The following is an 18667-nucleotide window of genomic DNA, read 5'->3' as shown; positions in this document are numbered from 1 at the left end:
AAAACAAATCTCGGGTCACTTTTCAATAGGTCCTACCTACATTGCTCGATTCTCTTCATCGACACTCTCTTTCGTAAATAACTCGGCTTCACAAATGTTTCCTGCTGTCTTCGTCGAATTCGATGCTAGATTGTTGCTTGTTCCATCGAAAATATCCGGTCGTGGCGATTCAAAGTTGATCAAAATAATTTGTACCCATGCTTCCAGTTTGATTACATGAGCATTTTGTGTAGTCGTTGGTTCTGATTACAGACAAATGAATTTTATTCCTTCTCTTTAATGTAATAATCTTGATGGCCCTGAAAAGAGCCATTTTGTTGCCAAAGTTGGTGATGGTTTAACCTTCGAAACCAAACAGAGTACGTCTCTGTGACTTCAAAACGTAGATGACATCCATGGCCGCTTACGCTTGGCGTATTTATTGTATGTGACAGCACCACGGATCTCATTTTTCAGGAACACCTTCAGCACACCTCGTAAATCAGACCGGAGATACGTCAGACACCGCCACGGCGAGCCAGACGACGAATGGTGGTTATCTCGAAGAATTTGCGTTTGGTTCTGAATATGGCGATGAGTGTGCAAAATATTACGCAATTCCATCCTCCCTATTCGCACGCGCCCGAGGATTGGAGGCGAATGCCACTTTGACTTGTTTCGTCTATTTACTACTCTTTGACGACTGTGCTGGGGAAGCAGCATATGCATGTAGGTAATTGGTGGATTTGTTAGTTAATTCGACGCTTTTGGACAACGCTGGACATTTACCAGTTTTTCAATAGTTTCTTGTTTAAAATCAACATTCGGAAGCATTGTTATCGATGCGTAGCCATATTTTTGATCGATTGGTGATAAAATTATTGAAATTGGACCAGGGTCAGCTGAGTTATTAACGTTCAAAATCTTTCTTAATTTGTTACATGTTCCATTTTCGGTTTTCACAAAGTATACCCCCATATAGAAATCAAAGACGTAGTCCTACGTCAACAACTATTAAAAAATGAGCAGTTGCTGTGTTAGCCTCGCAATCTGTCTTTCCTTGCAGGATATCGGCCACGGTTAGGGTTCTGCTTGTGTCTCTTCTAGTCCGGAGAAGTTCTAGGTCGATAAGTTGACAATGGCTTTCGTAACTGGGTAATCGACACGGATCATTCCAAGGCAATATACGCAACGCAAAACGAAGAAAGCGACGTTGAACAGATTCAATTCTTTCGGCACCGTTGTTGTAGTTTGGGTTCCAAACCGCTGACCAATACTCAAGCGTCGATCGAACAAGCGAACAATAGAGAGATTTTAGACAGTATGTGAAGTGAAGTTTTTAACTATCGTAAAAATGAACCCTAAAGTTCTTGACGCCTTATCGACAACATATGCAATGTGTTGCTTGAATGATAGCAGCGAATCCCAAGATCACACTCAAGTCTTTCAACTGATTCACGCGTTCGATTGTCGAGCCAAGCAGGTCATAGCTAAATATTGTCGGTTGTTGTTTTCGTGAGAACGTAATAGCGAAGCATTTGGCCGGGTTCACTACCATTCTGTTTAAACTGCACCAACTAGCGATTACATTCAGCTGACGTTGAAGAAAGTGACAGTCAGTAATGGAGCGTATTCGTAGGAAGATTTTGAGGTCATCTGCATATGATAACCGAGGAGCTTCGATGACCAGATGCACGTCGTTGAAGTACAGTATAAAAATCAACGGTTCCATGTGGCTTACCTGATGTGGCGAAGAAGCTAGCTGATCTGCAATCTCCTATGGCAACCTTTAGTTGGCGACCGATAAGATATGATCGAAACCAACTCAGAAGATTACCGCATACTCCGAGCCTGCCGAGTTTAGCAATCGCAATAGCATGGTTCAATTTGTCGAATGCTGGGGATAGATCTGAATAAATAACGTCCTTTTGAACTAGATCCAACATGGTTTCGGTTATATACGATGTTAGACACTGCAGTTGATCAGCACACAACTACTGCTTGCAATAGGACAGCAACGGTTCCATAATCACTAGCTTGAATAGCTTCGAAACGGCACTTAACGATGTAGTTCCTCGATAGTTATCCACAGCTCGTTTCCTTCCTTTTTTGTGGACGGGAAACATGTGCGCAAGTTTCCAGCAAGATGGAAATATGCCACTGGAGAGAGACATTCGGAACAGGCGAAGAAGCGGAATTAACAAGCTAGCAATATGTCTCTTCAAAAATACAGATGGAACTCCATCAGGTCCAGGATTGAAGGATTACTTGAGCAGAGTCGCGGCCTTGGAAATCATCTCAGCATTAACATCAATTGCACCCAGCGTTTGATCACTTACTGGAACGTTCCTGGCAGCCAGGTTAATATGGTTGTCAGTTAGTATCTCATTAGTGTATACACTGGCAAACTTGTCGGATAAAAGGCGGCATATATCCTGAACGGTGGCAGCAACTTCTCCGTTGAATTCCATAGACGATGGGAGGCCGGATTCCCTCACGTAGTTCCAAAAAGATTTTGAGTGTAGTTTAAGTTTGTGCTGGATGCCTCGTTGGAAACTTGAAAAGCATTCACGACTGACTCGCTGGTACCTGCATGTGATTCAGCCTCACATAATGTAGTTTCAGAGGAAGCGTGCGATACTTTGTAAATCTTCTCAATGCTGCTCTCTTGATTGACTTCAACCTACGTAGCTCTCTCGTCTGCCAGGGAGGGTGAGACACTTTGTGGTGAGTTTTTTTTTTCGGGATGTGTCTGTCAATGACATATGCCAAGACATGTGAAAAGGTTTGCGCTGCAGCCTCAAAGTCATCTGGATCAAGGATGTTCTCCCATACTATACTAGACAATACATCTATGATGCTAGAGTGGTCAGCTTAACGGAAGTCATAAGAAACCGTAGAAATCACGCACGAGTTTGTCCTCAACAGTGACAATTAGAGGCGGGTGATGTGGAACTAGCTTAGTTAGTGCACAAGGGGGAAATTAATGCAGCCATGTCCTGTGTGCTCACGAAGCAGAGATCCAAAATACGATCATTTTCGTTAACTACATGGTTAATTTGGACATTCTTCAGATTATATTTTTTATGGATTGCTGAGATAATGTCCATATCGTTTCACTGCACAACGTTCTTTCTACGATGCTTGGTTAAAAATTTTCAAAGTATCTGATGTCCGGAACATCCAAAAACTTGAACTCAAATTCACCCTGAATTTTTTGAAAAAAGAAATTCGTTCATATAAAAAAACTCTACCTGTGGGCAAAATTTATGGTTCCACGGCATCCACCTGTCACATAGGTCATGTAAGAGTTGATTTTCGGGTTAACCATCAGCAATGAAAAAAAAACATGCCGATAACTCAAAACCGAAAATCTATCGAATAATTATAGTTAGAAGTAAGATTGTCAACTTGCCAGAGGTCTCACCTGTCGGTAGCCGGACTAGAAGCGACAACACCGCCGCCCTGTTGCCTTCACACGGCTCCAGTGCGATGGGGCTGGGCGAATCCTAAAATTGAAAAAAAAAACACGAGATCAATGCCCCAAGTCCACCGTCTCTGTTGAAAGTTATACCTTTTTTCGCTTCCTCGGAGCACTGGTGATATTTTCTACGGCCGGCGAAAACTCATTGTACTCTTTGTTTTCAATCTCCACCAGAACCTGACGGGAACGAACCTGGGCATTAGTGTCTCTGACGAGATATTGATTTGCAAAACCTGTGTATCGTTACCTGAGAGAATGGCCTGGAGGCCATCTGCTCCATTTCGACAAAGAGTCGCTGCCTTCGGCGGAACATGTCGTAGCGTTGCTTAATCTTCCACAGGATAGCCGCCATCAGTAGGAGGAGCAGGAAGCATCTTTAAATAGAAGAATTGACGATTCGTTTAATTCGGGTGTCGCCGCAGAACAACGACAACAACAAAAACCAAGAGAACTTACGTGGAGAAGGTGATGAAGAACTGCTGCAGGTTTAGCTTCGGATACTGTGAGAAGGCTATCTGTATCCAGAGCGGTGGTTGGAAGTCGTACACGTACACATAGAACGTAGTTAGGGTTACGTTTTCCTCTATACCAAAGTGATGTTCGGCTTTCGAGAACCGATACCGGAAGGTAGAGCAGTTGACGGCGAAGAACAGCGGCTTCTCCGGTCCCCCAGCCGTTCGGATGGTGATGTTCATTTTGGCTGCCACTGAGCAGGTGATGCTGAAATCGGCATCGATGTCCGATTTGATGGGTGAGTTTCGGAAGTTGATTTGGGTGAAATGGCGGTCCTCCTTTTTCGAGAGGTTAAACGTGAACTGATAATCGATGGTGAGATCATAATAGCATGACCCGCGACTCGGGTCACCGTGATAGTGATTGGTGGCGTCGCATTTTTCGCAATGATCGCCCGCAAGGCCTTTGGTGCTGCAGAAGCATTTACCCGTCTCGCTGTGGCAATACTGCGCTTGACCGTTGCATTCACACTTCTGGCATGTTCCGCCATTGACCGGATTGCCCCAGTAACCAGGTTTGCACTTTTCGCAGTTTTGTCCCATCATCGGATCCTTGCAGGGTTGTTTGCAAGTTTTGGAATCCGGACAGGTGCTATGACCATTGCATTGGCAACTAGGACAGTGCGTGAAATGCCACCGAGCAGCAGGACATTCTAATTCTTCATGGGCTCCACTGTCCCCTCCGGGGAGACATTTGCCCAAACCGGTCATGGAGCCATCATCACACCAACCGCAGGCAGGATCGTCCCGGCACTGGGCACATGTCTTGTAGAAGCCACACTGACTTTTGCCTGAGCTTGCTGCACGGCATTTGTTGGAACCGGTGGTCCATTCTCGACACTGACCATAGGGAAAACTGGCTGTGTAGGCATTTTTATCAACGCACCGTTGTTCATTCTGGCACCAAATGCACTCCTCCTGGGTACAGTTTCCACACGTCGTCAGCACCGAGCATGCCGGAGGACACGGCAGGGCATCGTTTATCACGTCACTGGTCTTGTTTTCACTGTACTTGCATTTGCTATGCTCGTAGTCCCAATAGCAGAATGTGTACGCCGAGCAAGCATGGCACCCATGTAGCTGAGCACAAAAGTGTTCGTCATTTTCCTGGCAGTCCTTCAGCTTCCGCGTAGGGTAGAAATCTGCCCGGGAAGTATAGGATACATCCGGGCACTTTTCCTTTGCGCAGTAGCCCTTACCGTTACCGATTCCGCAGAACATGCACCCGTACGCAGTGGAAACACAGCTTTGGCAACTGAACAACTGACTGCAGTGTTCATAATCTTGCAACGCTTGCCGGGTCATTACCAATCTGCTTTCCTGCGGGCATATGTCGTAGTTGATTTGATCCCGACTGAAGAGGACTCCTTTGTCCACGTCCAAAATCGGAACGCATTTACTTTTCTGTATGTCCCAGATACATTTGTACCCTGGTCGAGTATTCAAGCACTGATCTGACCGGTTCAACGCCCTACAATTTCCCGGAGTAAATTTGAGCATATCGTTTATCATCTGTCCATCGAATCCGCCATAAATGTAGAGGGATTCCTCGAAGCTTATGGCAGAATGCCCGAAGCGGGCCAAATCCGCCCGCAGATCTTGTGGCATATGTTGGACGTGCCAAGAATTGCAGAGGACGTCGTACACCATGAGATCTTTGCTGTAGCACTTGGCCCCGAAGCTGTGGGACGTGTCATTGTGTGTGTTACCGCCGAAGACCATCATCAAACCAGGGCTTATGAAATTGGCGGTATGCAGGAACCTCGCCGTCGGAGCAGCTGCTTCCAGAGTCCAAACGCGACTGTGAGGTTCGTAACTGTACAGCTTGTTACTCAACAGTTGTGTGCTGTCGCTTTCGGAGATAATCCCTCCATAAACGTAGATGCGTTCCTTCAGCGGGTCGTATGCTGAAGAATGTCCGTAGCCACCTTTAACCGGGTATCCTTTAGTCTTGACGATTCTCCATTCGCGGGTACCAAAGTTGTACTCCTGCACCGTATTTAGATATCCAAACTGAGGCGAATGACCAAATATGACCACCATCCTCTGGGAATGTCCCTTCTTGCCACCCTCAAAGTTGGAAATCAACGAAGCCGTGTGTCCTGCCGATTTTAACGGTCCACACATAGCGTACGTCTCGTTGCACTGCTCTGCCTTCACAGTAATATTCTCCCAAATTTTCGCACTCACATCAAACGCCCACAGTTCCCCGCAAACGCCCTTCCCTTCCACCACTCCACCGTACATAAAGATCTTATCGCCGTACATGACCGTCGAAGCACCGTACCGCAGTTCCGGTGTGGTCTTCGAGTCCGTATGAGCCGTTTCCCAAACCTTCCCATTGAAGTCATACATGTACATAAGCGACTTTGCCTTTCCGTAGCTCTCGCCTGCGATTATGTAGAACGTATCCCGGAAAACGGCCGCTCCGTGAGAAGCACTTCCCGGCGGGGCAAATCCTGCCGTTTCCTCCGAAGTGATCGTCGTCCACACTCCGTGGGCTCGCACCTGAGAGCAATCATTGCCATCATACCCCTTGGCACAAATGCACCGTCGCTGGATGACATTGCATGCCCCTCTTCCCAGGTTGGATGAACAATTGTTCGGACATATGGCCACGTGACAAGCCGGTCCTTTCCAACCAATATCGCAACTGCATTCACCATAAACGCACACCCCGTGCCCGGAGCAGTTAAGCGAGGTATCCATCGTGGGACAGGCATTCACCTCGTAGCTGATATTGAACCCTGACATATTGTACGCATCGTCGCTGAAAAAGTGCAACAGCGCCGATCCGCTGTGCGCAAATACCTCCGGAATCCGCCGAATGCTGAAGTTCTTCCTATACATCAGCCCACTGAAGACGGCCAACAGCGGCGATTCCACACTATCCCCATCGTACACGTACAGGTGATCCCAGCCGCACTCGGTTGCGAATTCCTCCAGATGTAACCGGATTACCGATGGTTTGCCGCTGCCGGCCGGCGAAAGCTTATCTGCGATGCTGTTGTGGTCCCGTGCATCAATAAGCCAGCTACATTTGACGCCAATTGAGTAATTGCCCAGACCGTCGTGGACGCTGCCCGATGGATCGGTCAATCTGGAAGCGCGGAAGAATGCGAGATATTTTTTGATTAGAAAATTGCCCTTCACTGGAATCGGATAAAATGGTTTTCAGTAGAAAAAGTGTTTGGATGGAGGAAAATTTGCATAATTATTTATCTCATGAATGAAAAAATGCATAAGGCGCAGTTAGATAACAACTACGTTTTATTTTGTTTGCGTGCTGATGCAGAATAAATGATAAAAAATCCACTGCGGTTAGAGAGGAAATTTTAAGATTTTCTGCACAACGCGCAATTTTAGGAAAACAAACCTTTCCGATTTACATGAAATTTTGCTCAATTGCTTCTTATGGGCAATGATTCACATTGTTGCTACAATTCGGACATTTTGGACCTTGTAAAATTTGGACATTTGTTCTGAAGTTTCAACATTTGAAATTCTATGTACCTCGGTAGTACTGTACCAGGGAGGCAACTTCAAAATCATCTCCAGAACTTTGTTCTGAATCCTTTGAAGTGTTTTTTTTTCCTGGCAGTGCAACAACTAGACCATATTGGGACAGCATAAAGCATGGCCGGTCTAAAAACTTGTTTAAATAATAGAAGTTTATTCTTCAGGCCAAGTTTGGATTTCCTGTTTATAAGATCATGAGCATGATTGACCGCCCACGGTTGCTACTCTGTTATTGCCAGATCAGTTGTAATTACACAGAGAACCAATAGACGATGCTTGGGACTAGAATTCATCCTCAATGTATAAAAACTGGTGATCTCAAACTAGGCTATACCAGAGCCGGTCGCGTGCGAACGCAGGTCAAGAAAGGAATGGGTAGGAATGTGTTGACGTGACACTCACTTTAATGGAAGCAGAGAAGTCCTCTGCACTTCCACGAGAAACCACTGGAATGTTGGGTAAAAGGGTTGGGTTTGTAGCAGGGTTCGTTTTGGTAAACGATAAGCTTAATTGATGTCCTAAAGACCATATAACGCGAAGGAGCAAAAACGTTTGCCACTAGACAAACGAGCTCCTTTGTTAATCATCGAGTGGCTGCTATTACCATGTAGTCATATTAACAAATAAAACGATTGACGAATCGGAATCTTGAATGTGGATGGGCCTAAGTTTAGATGTCCTGCTCAGTAAGCAAAAACGGTCGTTCTAACGCCACCGAGCCCCTCATACCACATTATACCGTTATTCGAGTTGTTGTTACCATTCAAACCCGGCACCAACGACAAGTTTCGTAAAATACACGATACAAGCTATTTGACCATCAATCTCTTTAATATGAATGGACCTGGGACCGCATTTTTCTGCTCAGTAACCAAGCCACTGCAACCGACAATCTTTCAAATCCGAAAACTAAAAGCTACGTAAAAGCACTTAGACCTTCATTAAGATCCACTTTCACGCGACGTTTAATGTTTCGATTTGTTCTTTAGGCATTGTTCAGGCTATCATAACAAGCTATGACCAACGTGACGATTGTTTAAGCCCTGGTTAAACAAGCAATTCTAATTAAATTACGTTCTCGACAGCAGTCAATAATGTATCCCAACCTGGATCAAGCGCGCGCCCTATTTTTTCTAAACATTCCGAAGCATTCCGCAGTTCGATAAATCGTATTTTCCATCACAAGACTCAACTATGCCCTTGCATTCGGGTGCACACCTTACCGACCAGTGCCCTTATTAGCGGTAGGACAATGATGGGCTAAAGCCAGGGACCTTGGCTCAGTGACATCAATCATAATGTATGTGAAATTATTGGATTGCGACCATGTGGAAGAAAACCTACCGAATGAATTAAAATAAGATATTCATAATCGGTTTCTAGTAGCTCTTGAAACACCCACCCACTGATTTATTAAATTTTATCTTAATTTGGGCGCAGCTTGATAAAAACGGAGTTTTTTGGGTATTTCCTCTTTAAAAATTTGGGTAGAAGTAGTTTAGAGTGTATTGTTTACACTGTATTTTTATCGCTGTCAGTTTTTCGAAAGTTGGAAAAAAAATGGCGTCTCCCGAAAAGCAACGTCGCGAATTGATTTTGCGCAAGCACGTGGAAAATCCTCAACTCTCTCATCGGAACATCGAAAAACAACTCGGAATCGTGCAGTCAACCGTGAGTTGTGTGATTAAACGTTAGGGGAAACGCTCCTATAGTTGCGGTACGTTAGAAGCGTTAGGTTCCTATAGTTGTGTATGGAGTCTCCATACACAACTACAGGAACCTAACGCTTCTAACGTACCGCAACTATAGGAGCGTTTACCCTACTACGGAACTGTGAGCATCAAATGGAAGGAGAAATGCGTAAGTAAGGAAGCAGAAACTTTCAAAGTTTGCCAAAGAAATACATGATTTGGCAAACGATCTGCTCATGTGGAAAATGGAGTGTGCCGTTCGTGACTACCGGGACTGTAAACGGGGAGATCTACCTCAAGGAGAGTCTACAGAAGCTTCTGCTTCCTCTGTTGAAGCAACATGAGGGCCCTACGATCTTCTGGCCGGATCTAGCTTCGTGCCACTATTCAAATGTTGTCCTGGAGTGGTACGAAGCCAACTTTCGTACCCAAGGACATTAACCCCCCAACGCACCGGAACTAAACTGCCGTTATACGCATAAGAGTCCCACGGTGCATAAGAATTGCATAGAACATGGGACAGTTATGTGTATAACGGCAGTAAGGCCCATCGAAAAATACTGGGCTATTATGAAGCAGGCACTACGGAAGTATCCCAAGGAGGTCAAATCTGAGGTAATTTTCTATGGATTTTTTTTTCCGCAATTTGCAATGCAATTTGATGTGGGACACCCTTTAGTCTCAAAAGATGCACTTATGATTAATTTCCATAATATTGTTCAAAATAACCATGAAACTAAACATTTTGTTGAAAAGGATGACAGCATTTGTTGTTGAAAATAATTACTGACATACATATGCATATGGATCAGTTTCTAAATTACAATTAGTGAAAAATTATTTGAAGGATGCTATGAACCAGACATAATTTATTATTTATTTCGAAATATTGATGAAAATTGGTTTTAACACTTTTTGTTTTTCCTTGATTTGTTTTCCGTCGATCTTCTTTTTCGGTTCGAGCACCAATGCTACTGACGCCAGCGAGCCAGCTCCCACACCTGGACCCTACCTATCGACCCATCAACTCATGAACGGGGAACCAACGGCTTTACTTCCCTTCCGAAAGAAGGCGTGATCAGAGATGTTATGCCTCAGAACTCCTCAGACTGGGATTGAACCCACTGCATATAAATGTTTTGAAAGCTATTTGTGTGACATAGCTCAACGGACTGTTTTTAATGATTCTGTTTCCATTTCGTGAGGAATAACCTTGGAGAGCCCCATGGAAGTGTATTTGGGCCCCTTTTATTTATTATGTATATTAATAACTTGCGACGTGTTTTAAGATTTTGTGACATACATACTTTTGCAGACAATACTGTGTTAATCATTGCAGCTAAGGATTTAGATGATGCCGTTTTAAATTTGAATGAAAATGTGCATTCTCTAAGCAGATGAAGTATAAGCAATTGAGATTGAATACAAGTAAAACAAATTCATGGTAATATCGCGGAATCGTGGAAATGAGAACGGCTCCGTTGTAATTGGTGATGATACTTATAATCGCGTTCGGGAGATTAAATATCTTGGTGTGATTATTGATCACAAACTTAAGTTTAACTCTCAAGAAAATTGACAAGAAGTAAGGAATTCTATGTCGATTAAAAAATGATTTAACTGTTATCAGTAAAATACAGCTTTACAAATCAATCATCTCTCCTCATCTAGACTTCTGCTCTTCCATTTTATTTTCAACCAATGCACCACAAATATCGAGATTACAGCGCTTGCAGGATAAAATAATGCGCTTGATTTTGAAATGTAATAGATTAACTTTCTCAACTATGATGCTGAACGCCTTACAATGGTTGTCGGTGAAGCAAAGAATTGAATATTTGACTATGGTGTTCATTTTTAAAGTAGTTGCTGGTTTTGTACCTCGATATTTGTGATAGATATAACACTAGTAACGCAACAAAAAAAGAACACCACATTTCTTGGCCTGTGCTTCACAAAATTCATTATATTTTAAAAGGAATAAATGTTTTTAATTCGATGCCTTGATTTAATATTAGTAGTTAATTAAAAAAAACTGTAATTTTGAGTAGCTTTGAGGTTTGAGCTTCGCGCGCGTATTACGAATATAGAGGACTGAATTTTACATTTGATAAAAAATTGAACTTTGAAGCTTATTTGGAAGATGCTTTGAATTAGTAGTAGCGGTTTCAATTAATTTTACCCAACGGATCAAAAGTTAGAGCAATTTGAGTGTGTGCGGATTTTAAATGGTACATCTTTTTAGCATCAGATTGCGGGGTCGCTAGAATAATAGGATGCTTTGTCGATTATTCATGAGCTCCTAATCGCTGGGAATGCTTGTGAATATTTTAGGTGGACGAAAGGGGGAACAAGGAGGTGAACGGTTAAACTTTTTCACTTTAGCAACTGAAAATTGTTGAGGGAATTCATATCTGTAACTGTAATCAGTTCGTTTTGTTTGCTAATCTGGTTAAAATGTCATACTTAATTATCTTAAAGATAAATCGTCCAGCTTTAACTTTTGTAGGGGTCATCACCATCATCATCATCATCATTTACATAAGAAATATTTATCGACTTAAAGTAATTTGCGTATTTCCTGAGATACAGCATTTTGAAGCCAATAATCTAAAAAATGATGATGTTGATTTATTGAGACTACCATGAGGCGAGGTAGCTTTAAACACTATTTTACGGAATTTTGCTGATGAAAAAAGTTAGAGGCAAATGAATGTAAATGAATGTAAATGAATGCACGAAATGAATGTAAATGATTTTCCATCCCTGGTCTTGATCTAGTAGAAAAATAATCTGATCTCCAGAATGATTTCAGAACCTATAACATCTTGTATACGTAGCAATAGGTCGGACACGATCCACATAGACACTTTGAATCTGGTTGGACATATTTCTATACTACAGGAATTATTGCAGTCCTGGTTGATATAGTAGAACAAATCAACAGAACTCCAGGACGATTTAGAGAACCTAGAATATCCGGTATACATGGCAATTACTCGCATATATACGATTCGTTTATGATTTTAGCAGGGTGTTTGGTTTGAACCGGTAAAAAATTGAGAGCCAAATGAACAACACAATTGATTACGGCAAAATAATCCGGGACGGAAAGGTTAAAATGAATCTACAATTTTTGTGACAGCACATCAGTCCCTAATCAGTCATTTAATGTTTCCGCGATTTTCGCGACTGAAAGTTAAAATCCGCGACCAATCTGCGAAAATCGCGAAATCCTCGAAATTCGCGAAATCCGCGCCTGTTGTAACAGCCCTGCATTTAGTGTCCGGATTTTTTCGTGTTCTTTCGTGTACAACTTTTAGTCTAAGTTTAAAATCTGTAGAAATTATTCATGCTTCAGAACCTCCAAAACTCAATTCAAGCCTAAGAATGTATGTTGTTACTGAAGATAAATCCACTCCACAATTATTTCGTTCAAAGAGTAAGAGTAACTAACGAGGAATATAAAGTTGGTTGTACACTGGAGTCGCTTTTTACGCGGGTGATGATGAAATTCCGGAATCCGCGTAAAAAACCGCGTAAATTCCGAAATCCGCGTAAAAACCGTGTGAAAAAAAACCGCGTAAAAAAGACTCCAGTGTATAATTAAATATAAAAAAAAAATCCTGCGAAGGATATCTGGTGTACTTCAGTTTATTCTATTCTAGAGAAATTCAAATGGAATCAAAAAGAAGAGTGGAGAAAACGTCGGTAAGGTAAGGTAATTATTTATATAGCTCTATGATTTCCACTGAAGTTTTCAAGATTTTTCCGAATTTCATGGAATTGCCCATAAACTATCAACACTAATTCATAACTTCTTCAATAGCCTAGACTTTCCTGATGATATTAAAATTGCCCAAAACATTTATGAATTTCCTTAATATTCGATAGACTGCCCTGAATTTTTAGTATTTTTTATAAGAGCCCGTAATTTTACTGACATTAATTGTATTTCATTAAAGTTTCAACAATTTTCCTTAAGTTGTATAAGCTTTATAAACGCTCACGGAACTTAGTTTTTCCTGAAATTATCTGGACGTCGCGAAAGTTTTGTATGTTTACCTGAAGGTCTCTAAATTTGTTTAATGTTCCTTCAAATTGTCTGATTTATATTCATAATTCCCTGGCGCTTCTCAAGTTTTCTGAATAACCATGGAATTCTCGGAGTATCCCATAATTCCACGGAACTCCTTTTAGGTGAGAGCCAATCACGCTTACCACTACACCACCGGTGCCACTAAGAAGGATCTTTGATTAACACTGCAATTATCTTAAAATTCTAAATTGGGTTCGCTGTCTTGGAAGTCTTCAAGTCTTCAAAAAATTCTCCTGAAATAAACTCTCATCAGTATTTACTATGGATACTTCTAAAACTCCTCTGGAATTATCTTCATAATTCCCTCTTAATTCATCCTAAATGTATACTTCCTCCAATAATAATGCACGGTTTACTCCTACATGTATGCAACCGAAATATCATCATGCATAAGCAGCAGAGTGGCAGCCGTTCGGGAGGAGAGGATTTCATCACTTCTCGACGAAACATTACATAGGAGACAAGAAACTCAACTAGCTCGTTTCTAGATTTTTTGTCATGAGATCTTCAAAAGAATTCGGAAAAGAATTCCAAGAGAAGTTGCCAAACAAATCTAGATAGAGCTGGAATTAGGACCTAACAGCTTTTGTAAACAATGACTTCTCTTGATGATTTCTAGATATTCAAGGCTCACCCACGCAAACCAACATCCTCATCGGGTAGGGAAAGACTTCCACTATCCGATGGTTAGGTTGGTCTGCATGGACGTGCCTTGAATTCCTTGAAATCATCGATAGAAGTCATTGTTTACAAAAGCTGTTACGCCCTAATTCCAGCTCTATCTAGAAATGATGAGGAAAAATGCAAATGAATTCTTAGGAGACTTTCAATGCGAGTTGAATTCCAAGGGAGGAGTGATATTCAAAAGAAAATCTCGAAGGGGCTGTTCATTAACTACGTAGACAGTTTTTTGGGATTCTTGACCCCCCCCCCCCTACCACTGCGTAGACAATTGTCCATACAAAAAAATTGAATTCGTATGGGCCGTGGAGGATTGCCAACCTCCCCCCCCCCCTAAACTGTCTACGTAGTTTATGAACAGCCCCAAATGAATTCAATTAAAATTCTGAGAATTTCGTACTGAGGAGAATTTCAAGGTAATTCAGAGGAAAATTCAAATAAAATTTAATTTGGAGGATAGTAACAATGAATTGTTGAGGAATATTTCAATGGAATGGCGGGAGGGTTTCTAAGTATATTCCGGTGAAATTAGGGAATTCAGATAAGCGGTCCAAGAGAATGTCTAGGATAATTCCATGAGAGTTTCGGGAGAATGTAAAGCGAATGCTGAGAAGAACTCCAAGTGAATCTTCATGAGAAGTCTCCGTTGAATATAGAATGGACTTTTCCGAGGTATTCAAAACTGCTTGAAAGCTCCCAAAACTTTGCTGAAGTTAATAAAACTACCTTGAAGTTGTTTTGTAGTTTGAGAAACTAGCCTGATAATACGTCTAATCAAATTTTTAACTAAAGTTTCCTCAATTTTCCTAACCATCCTGGATCTTCTCTAAAGTGTTAACAATTCGTTTTCGTTTCGAAACTTCTTTAGAATTCAGGTAAATTATCTAATGTTAACGGAACTGCTCGAAGGTTCTCTGTTCTTTTCTGAAATTCTCGAAACTTCTCTAAAGTTTATGCAGTTCTCATGAAGCATGAATTTAATAAAACTGTTCTAAAAATGATTAAGCTTCCGCGAACTTCTGAACTTATGTGAAGACCTCAATAATTTTCGTAACATCTCTGAAATTCTCTGAAAATTTGGGAACTTGTCAAAATTTTCCGCCATTTTTTTTAAATAATGCAACTGAACTCCTCCTGAAATTCCCCCTATTTATGGAGCATACAAAACGCCTTTGAAATGCACCCGTATTTTGCAAATGTTTTTGAAAGTTCCTGATGTTCTCGGACCATCCCTTAAGTGCCATAAACTTCTATGAAGTTCTTGAAATGTTTCTGAAGATCTTTGCATTTCTGTGAAGTTTTTGAAGTACTTCTGGAACTTCTTTAAGCTCCCACAATTTTCTTGGAATCAAAACGAAATAATTAATATAGCTCTATGATTTTCACTGAAGTTCATGGAATTTCCCATAAACTATCAACACTAATTCATAACTTCTTCAATAGCCTAGGCTTTCCTGATGATATTAAAATTGCCCGAAAGATTTATGAATTTCCTTAATGTTCGATAGACTGCTCTGAATTGTTTGTATTTTTTATAAGAACCCGTAATTTCACTGACACTAATTGAATTGCCTTGAAGATTCCACAATTTTCCTTGAGTTTTATAAGCTTTATAAACGCTCACGGAACTTAACCTTAAATCACTAATTTTTCCTGAAATTATCTGGACGTCGCGAAAGTTTTCTATGTTTATCTGAAGGTCTCTAAATTGTCTGATATATATTCATAATTCCCTGGCGCTTCTCAAGTTTTCTGACTAACCATAGAATTCTCGGAGTATCCCATAATTCCACGGAACTCCTTGTAAGTCGCTGCAAATTTCCATAAGTTAATGAGAAGTTATCTGATCGTCCATGAAGTGCAATGGAAGATCTTTAAATATCAAGAAACTATCTAGAAATTCTCTGGAATTTCTTGAAGATATCGGTGCTTGCTAAAAATTCTTGCAATGTTTTAATTAATGGAGATCATCAAATTTGCTCTCACATTTTCCGGATGTTTATATAATTTGTATTGCGATCCAGAAATTCTCTCCGAGCTTTGCTGAAGTATCCGGAAATTCCCTGAGATTCTCGAAACTCAATTCTATTGAAGATCTCGGTTCTGCTCTGAAATAAATGGTATTTTCGTAAACACCTCTCTGTTATTCTCTGGACTTCTGTGAAGTTCCTGAAATTTCAGAAGTTTTCATAAATTCTCTGAAGGTCTCTGTACTTCCCTGAAATTCTCGGAAGATCTTAAGGCTTCTCCATTTTTTTCAGCACATTATGGAACTATCTTGAATGTTTCTAAACTCACGGTTATAGATCTTTAAACAGCACCAAAAGTCTGAACTAATGCTATTGTCTTTAAGATCTCTGAAATTCCCCCAAACATCTCTAGATTTAGCTTTTCTGATGTACTTAGAGCTTCTTAAAAGTTTCCACAATTTTCCTCAAGTTATCTATATTTCTGAAGTTCTCTTGTCGCATGTGAAGTTCACTGAAATTGTAGGAACTTCTTAAAAGTTTCTGCAGTTTTTTGGGAAGCAAATAGAACCGCTTTGAGGTTTTTAAAGCTTCTAGTATGTTTCCCATATTTTCAGGATGTTCACTTCCCTTATGTTCCCGCAGTTTGCTTATGAAGCTTCACTGAAATTCTCAGCATTTCCTTTCATTCCTCAGATCTTCTATAAAGTTCATACAATTGTTGTGAACTTAATGGGACTTACCTGGAGATCTCTTATCTTTTATTAAGTTAATTACAAACTTGAAATAAATCATTCAATTGTTTTCCCTTAATTCTGGTCCTTTGAAAATTTTCAATATCTTGAACTTGTACATGGAATACGAAACTTAAAGACATTCAATCTTAGACTTACTAAAATTAAGTAAATGTTTAACCAGTGGCATCGAGGACGTGTTGATTCGTGAGAAACCGACGTTTGAAGCCATTGTTTACATATGGTACAGATGACCTTTTACATGTTCCTGTAGATGTTATAGATCAGCTAGTTCTGGATATTAATCAAAATTGATCCATATTTGCCAAAATTGCGAGGTATAATAGGAAAAAGGACTCTGCAAGGAAACACCTTAACAGTATAACAAGTAAATATGGAAAAATCCTTCGGGTTTCAGCAAGCAAAATACAAAGCACTTTTAGAGAAAGTACAGGACTCTTTGTTGTACTTTCCTTATGAAGTTCTCCAACTTATCCTTTGGTCTTCTTCGAACTGCCCTCCCAAAAATACCCCTGAAAGACCATCAAGACCTTGAGGTCATTGCAAAGCACTATGCGGACAAATCCTGACTTGCATGTTCGCAATAAACTACAAATCATAAATCGTAGATTGCAGCGCAAATACCAGTTTTGCATGAAGCTTTGTAAAATTCCGAACGGCAACACTGTCCCCAAGCAAAAAGACAAACAAGGGGGCGCAGAACGAAAAACGAAGTCAATATACGATGATCAAACAGCTGTCATGAAGCGAATAAAATTCAACAAAAGCTTTTCCGACTCATCCTAGATTTGCTATCGAATCTTCATTTTCCAAAGACGCACTTTTCCCTACCACAAAGTGGGCCAACGACACCTGAAGACCTCTGTCAGAGCCCACACCAGCAGGAACAGGTTTTGAAAACACTTCCCCCCTGACGGAATGGAAAAGAGAGTGAGGAAAAAAAAAACTTAAACCACCCTTACCTAACTTTTCCTCCGCAAAACTGACACTCCGAGCCCTGCCAGCCATCCGGACATACGCAGGTTCCATTCTTGCAGCTGCCTCCGTTCATGCACTTGATCTCGGAACATTTTCCGACCGTCGAGGTGCCCCCTATGCTGATTCCCGAGTTGCTTCCGCCTGCCAGGGCCAGCACGCAAAACTGGATCAGAATCAGGCCAAGCGAAAGACGTATCCAAACATTCCCCACCAGCATCGGACATTTTCTACGGTACTTGGATTTCGGTGTTGAATTGTGGAACATTTTCCGTGAACGTTCCACCAACAGGAGCCTTCCACTTTTAATCACTATCTTTTGTATCTTCCTTCACACAGTACACCCCCTCCGCCCCTGGCAAACCAGTAATAAATAAAAAAAAATCTTCCAGACAGCAGCTTTTCACTTCTCAGCACGACGTCGAAGATAAAAAAAAAAAAAAGATCAGCGAACCAATTTCGCTTCAGCTCTTCCTCCACTAAACATTTTCCCGTCTTTTTTTTCGCTCACTCCCGATGCTTTTCTTCCGTTTCTGGAGAATCCTCCGTGGCTTGCACAGTGTTCACATCACAATAATCTAAACCAACGGGACCACATTCACGGCCAAATGCAAGAACAATAATAATCTAGATCACGGTTGTCCACTTTTGCTTTTTTTTTCGCTCAAACGACGACGGGTGTCTGACTCGGCGATGCTGGATTTTGGACTGACGATGTCCTCTTCTCTTGTCGTTGTCTGACTCTTCTTTTGTGACGTTTATGTATTTTTCTTTTTCTTGATGGTGGAGCTTCTTGTTATTTTTCGTGCGATGGATTTTGGCGATTTTGACAGTAACTTTTATACTTTTATGCTCAAGCTTCATCGCCCGCACACAATACCGTTAGAGTGACAAGGATAGGAATTGTTTGTTTTGATAGCTTTCCTCCGATCGACACTGACATAAAAGTAAATTTTATTTTAAATGCTACAAAATATTTCAGAAATGAAATCGAAATAATTATTC

General features: G+C 41.1%; 1 protein-coding gene across 2 annotated transcripts in view; it reads right to left on the bottom strand.

Moving 5' to 3' along the window:
- Positions 1 to 18365, bottom strand: part of dsd (attractin-like protein dsd) — a 30547-nt gene extending 12182 nt beyond the window's left edge. Inside the window, exons 1-5 of one of the 2 annotated variants that reach the window (XM_065223999.1) lie at positions 17650 to 18365; positions 3920 to 7075; positions 3711 to 3837; positions 3554 to 3640; positions 3407 to 3488 (exon numbers count right to left, since the gene is read on the bottom strand). In XM_065223999.1, the coding sequence (XP_065080071.1) occupies positions 3407 to 3488; positions 3554 to 3640; positions 3711 to 3837; positions 3920 to 7075; positions 17650 to 17930 (3733 nt within the window). In that variant the 5' untranslated portion in view covers positions 17931 to 18365. Of the gene's footprint in view, positions 1 to 3394; positions 3489 to 3553; positions 3641 to 3710; positions 3838 to 3919; positions 7076 to 17649 lie in introns of both variants that reach the window. The other variant, XM_065223998.1, reaches the window with a different exon arrangement.
- Positions 18366 to 18667: the final 302 nt, after the last annotated feature.

The sequence above is a fragment of the Ochlerotatus camptorhynchus genome, unplaced genomic scaffold (genome assembly GCF_037179485.1).
Source record: "Ochlerotatus camptorhynchus isolate MF236.1 unplaced genomic scaffold, CSIRO-AGI_Acam_v1.1 ptg000203l, whole genome shotgun sequence".
Lineage (NCBI taxonomy): Eukaryota > Metazoa > Arthropoda > Insecta > Diptera > Culicidae > Ochlerotatus > Ochlerotatus camptorhynchus.
This window is presented reverse-complemented; position numbering and strand designations above follow the sequence as displayed.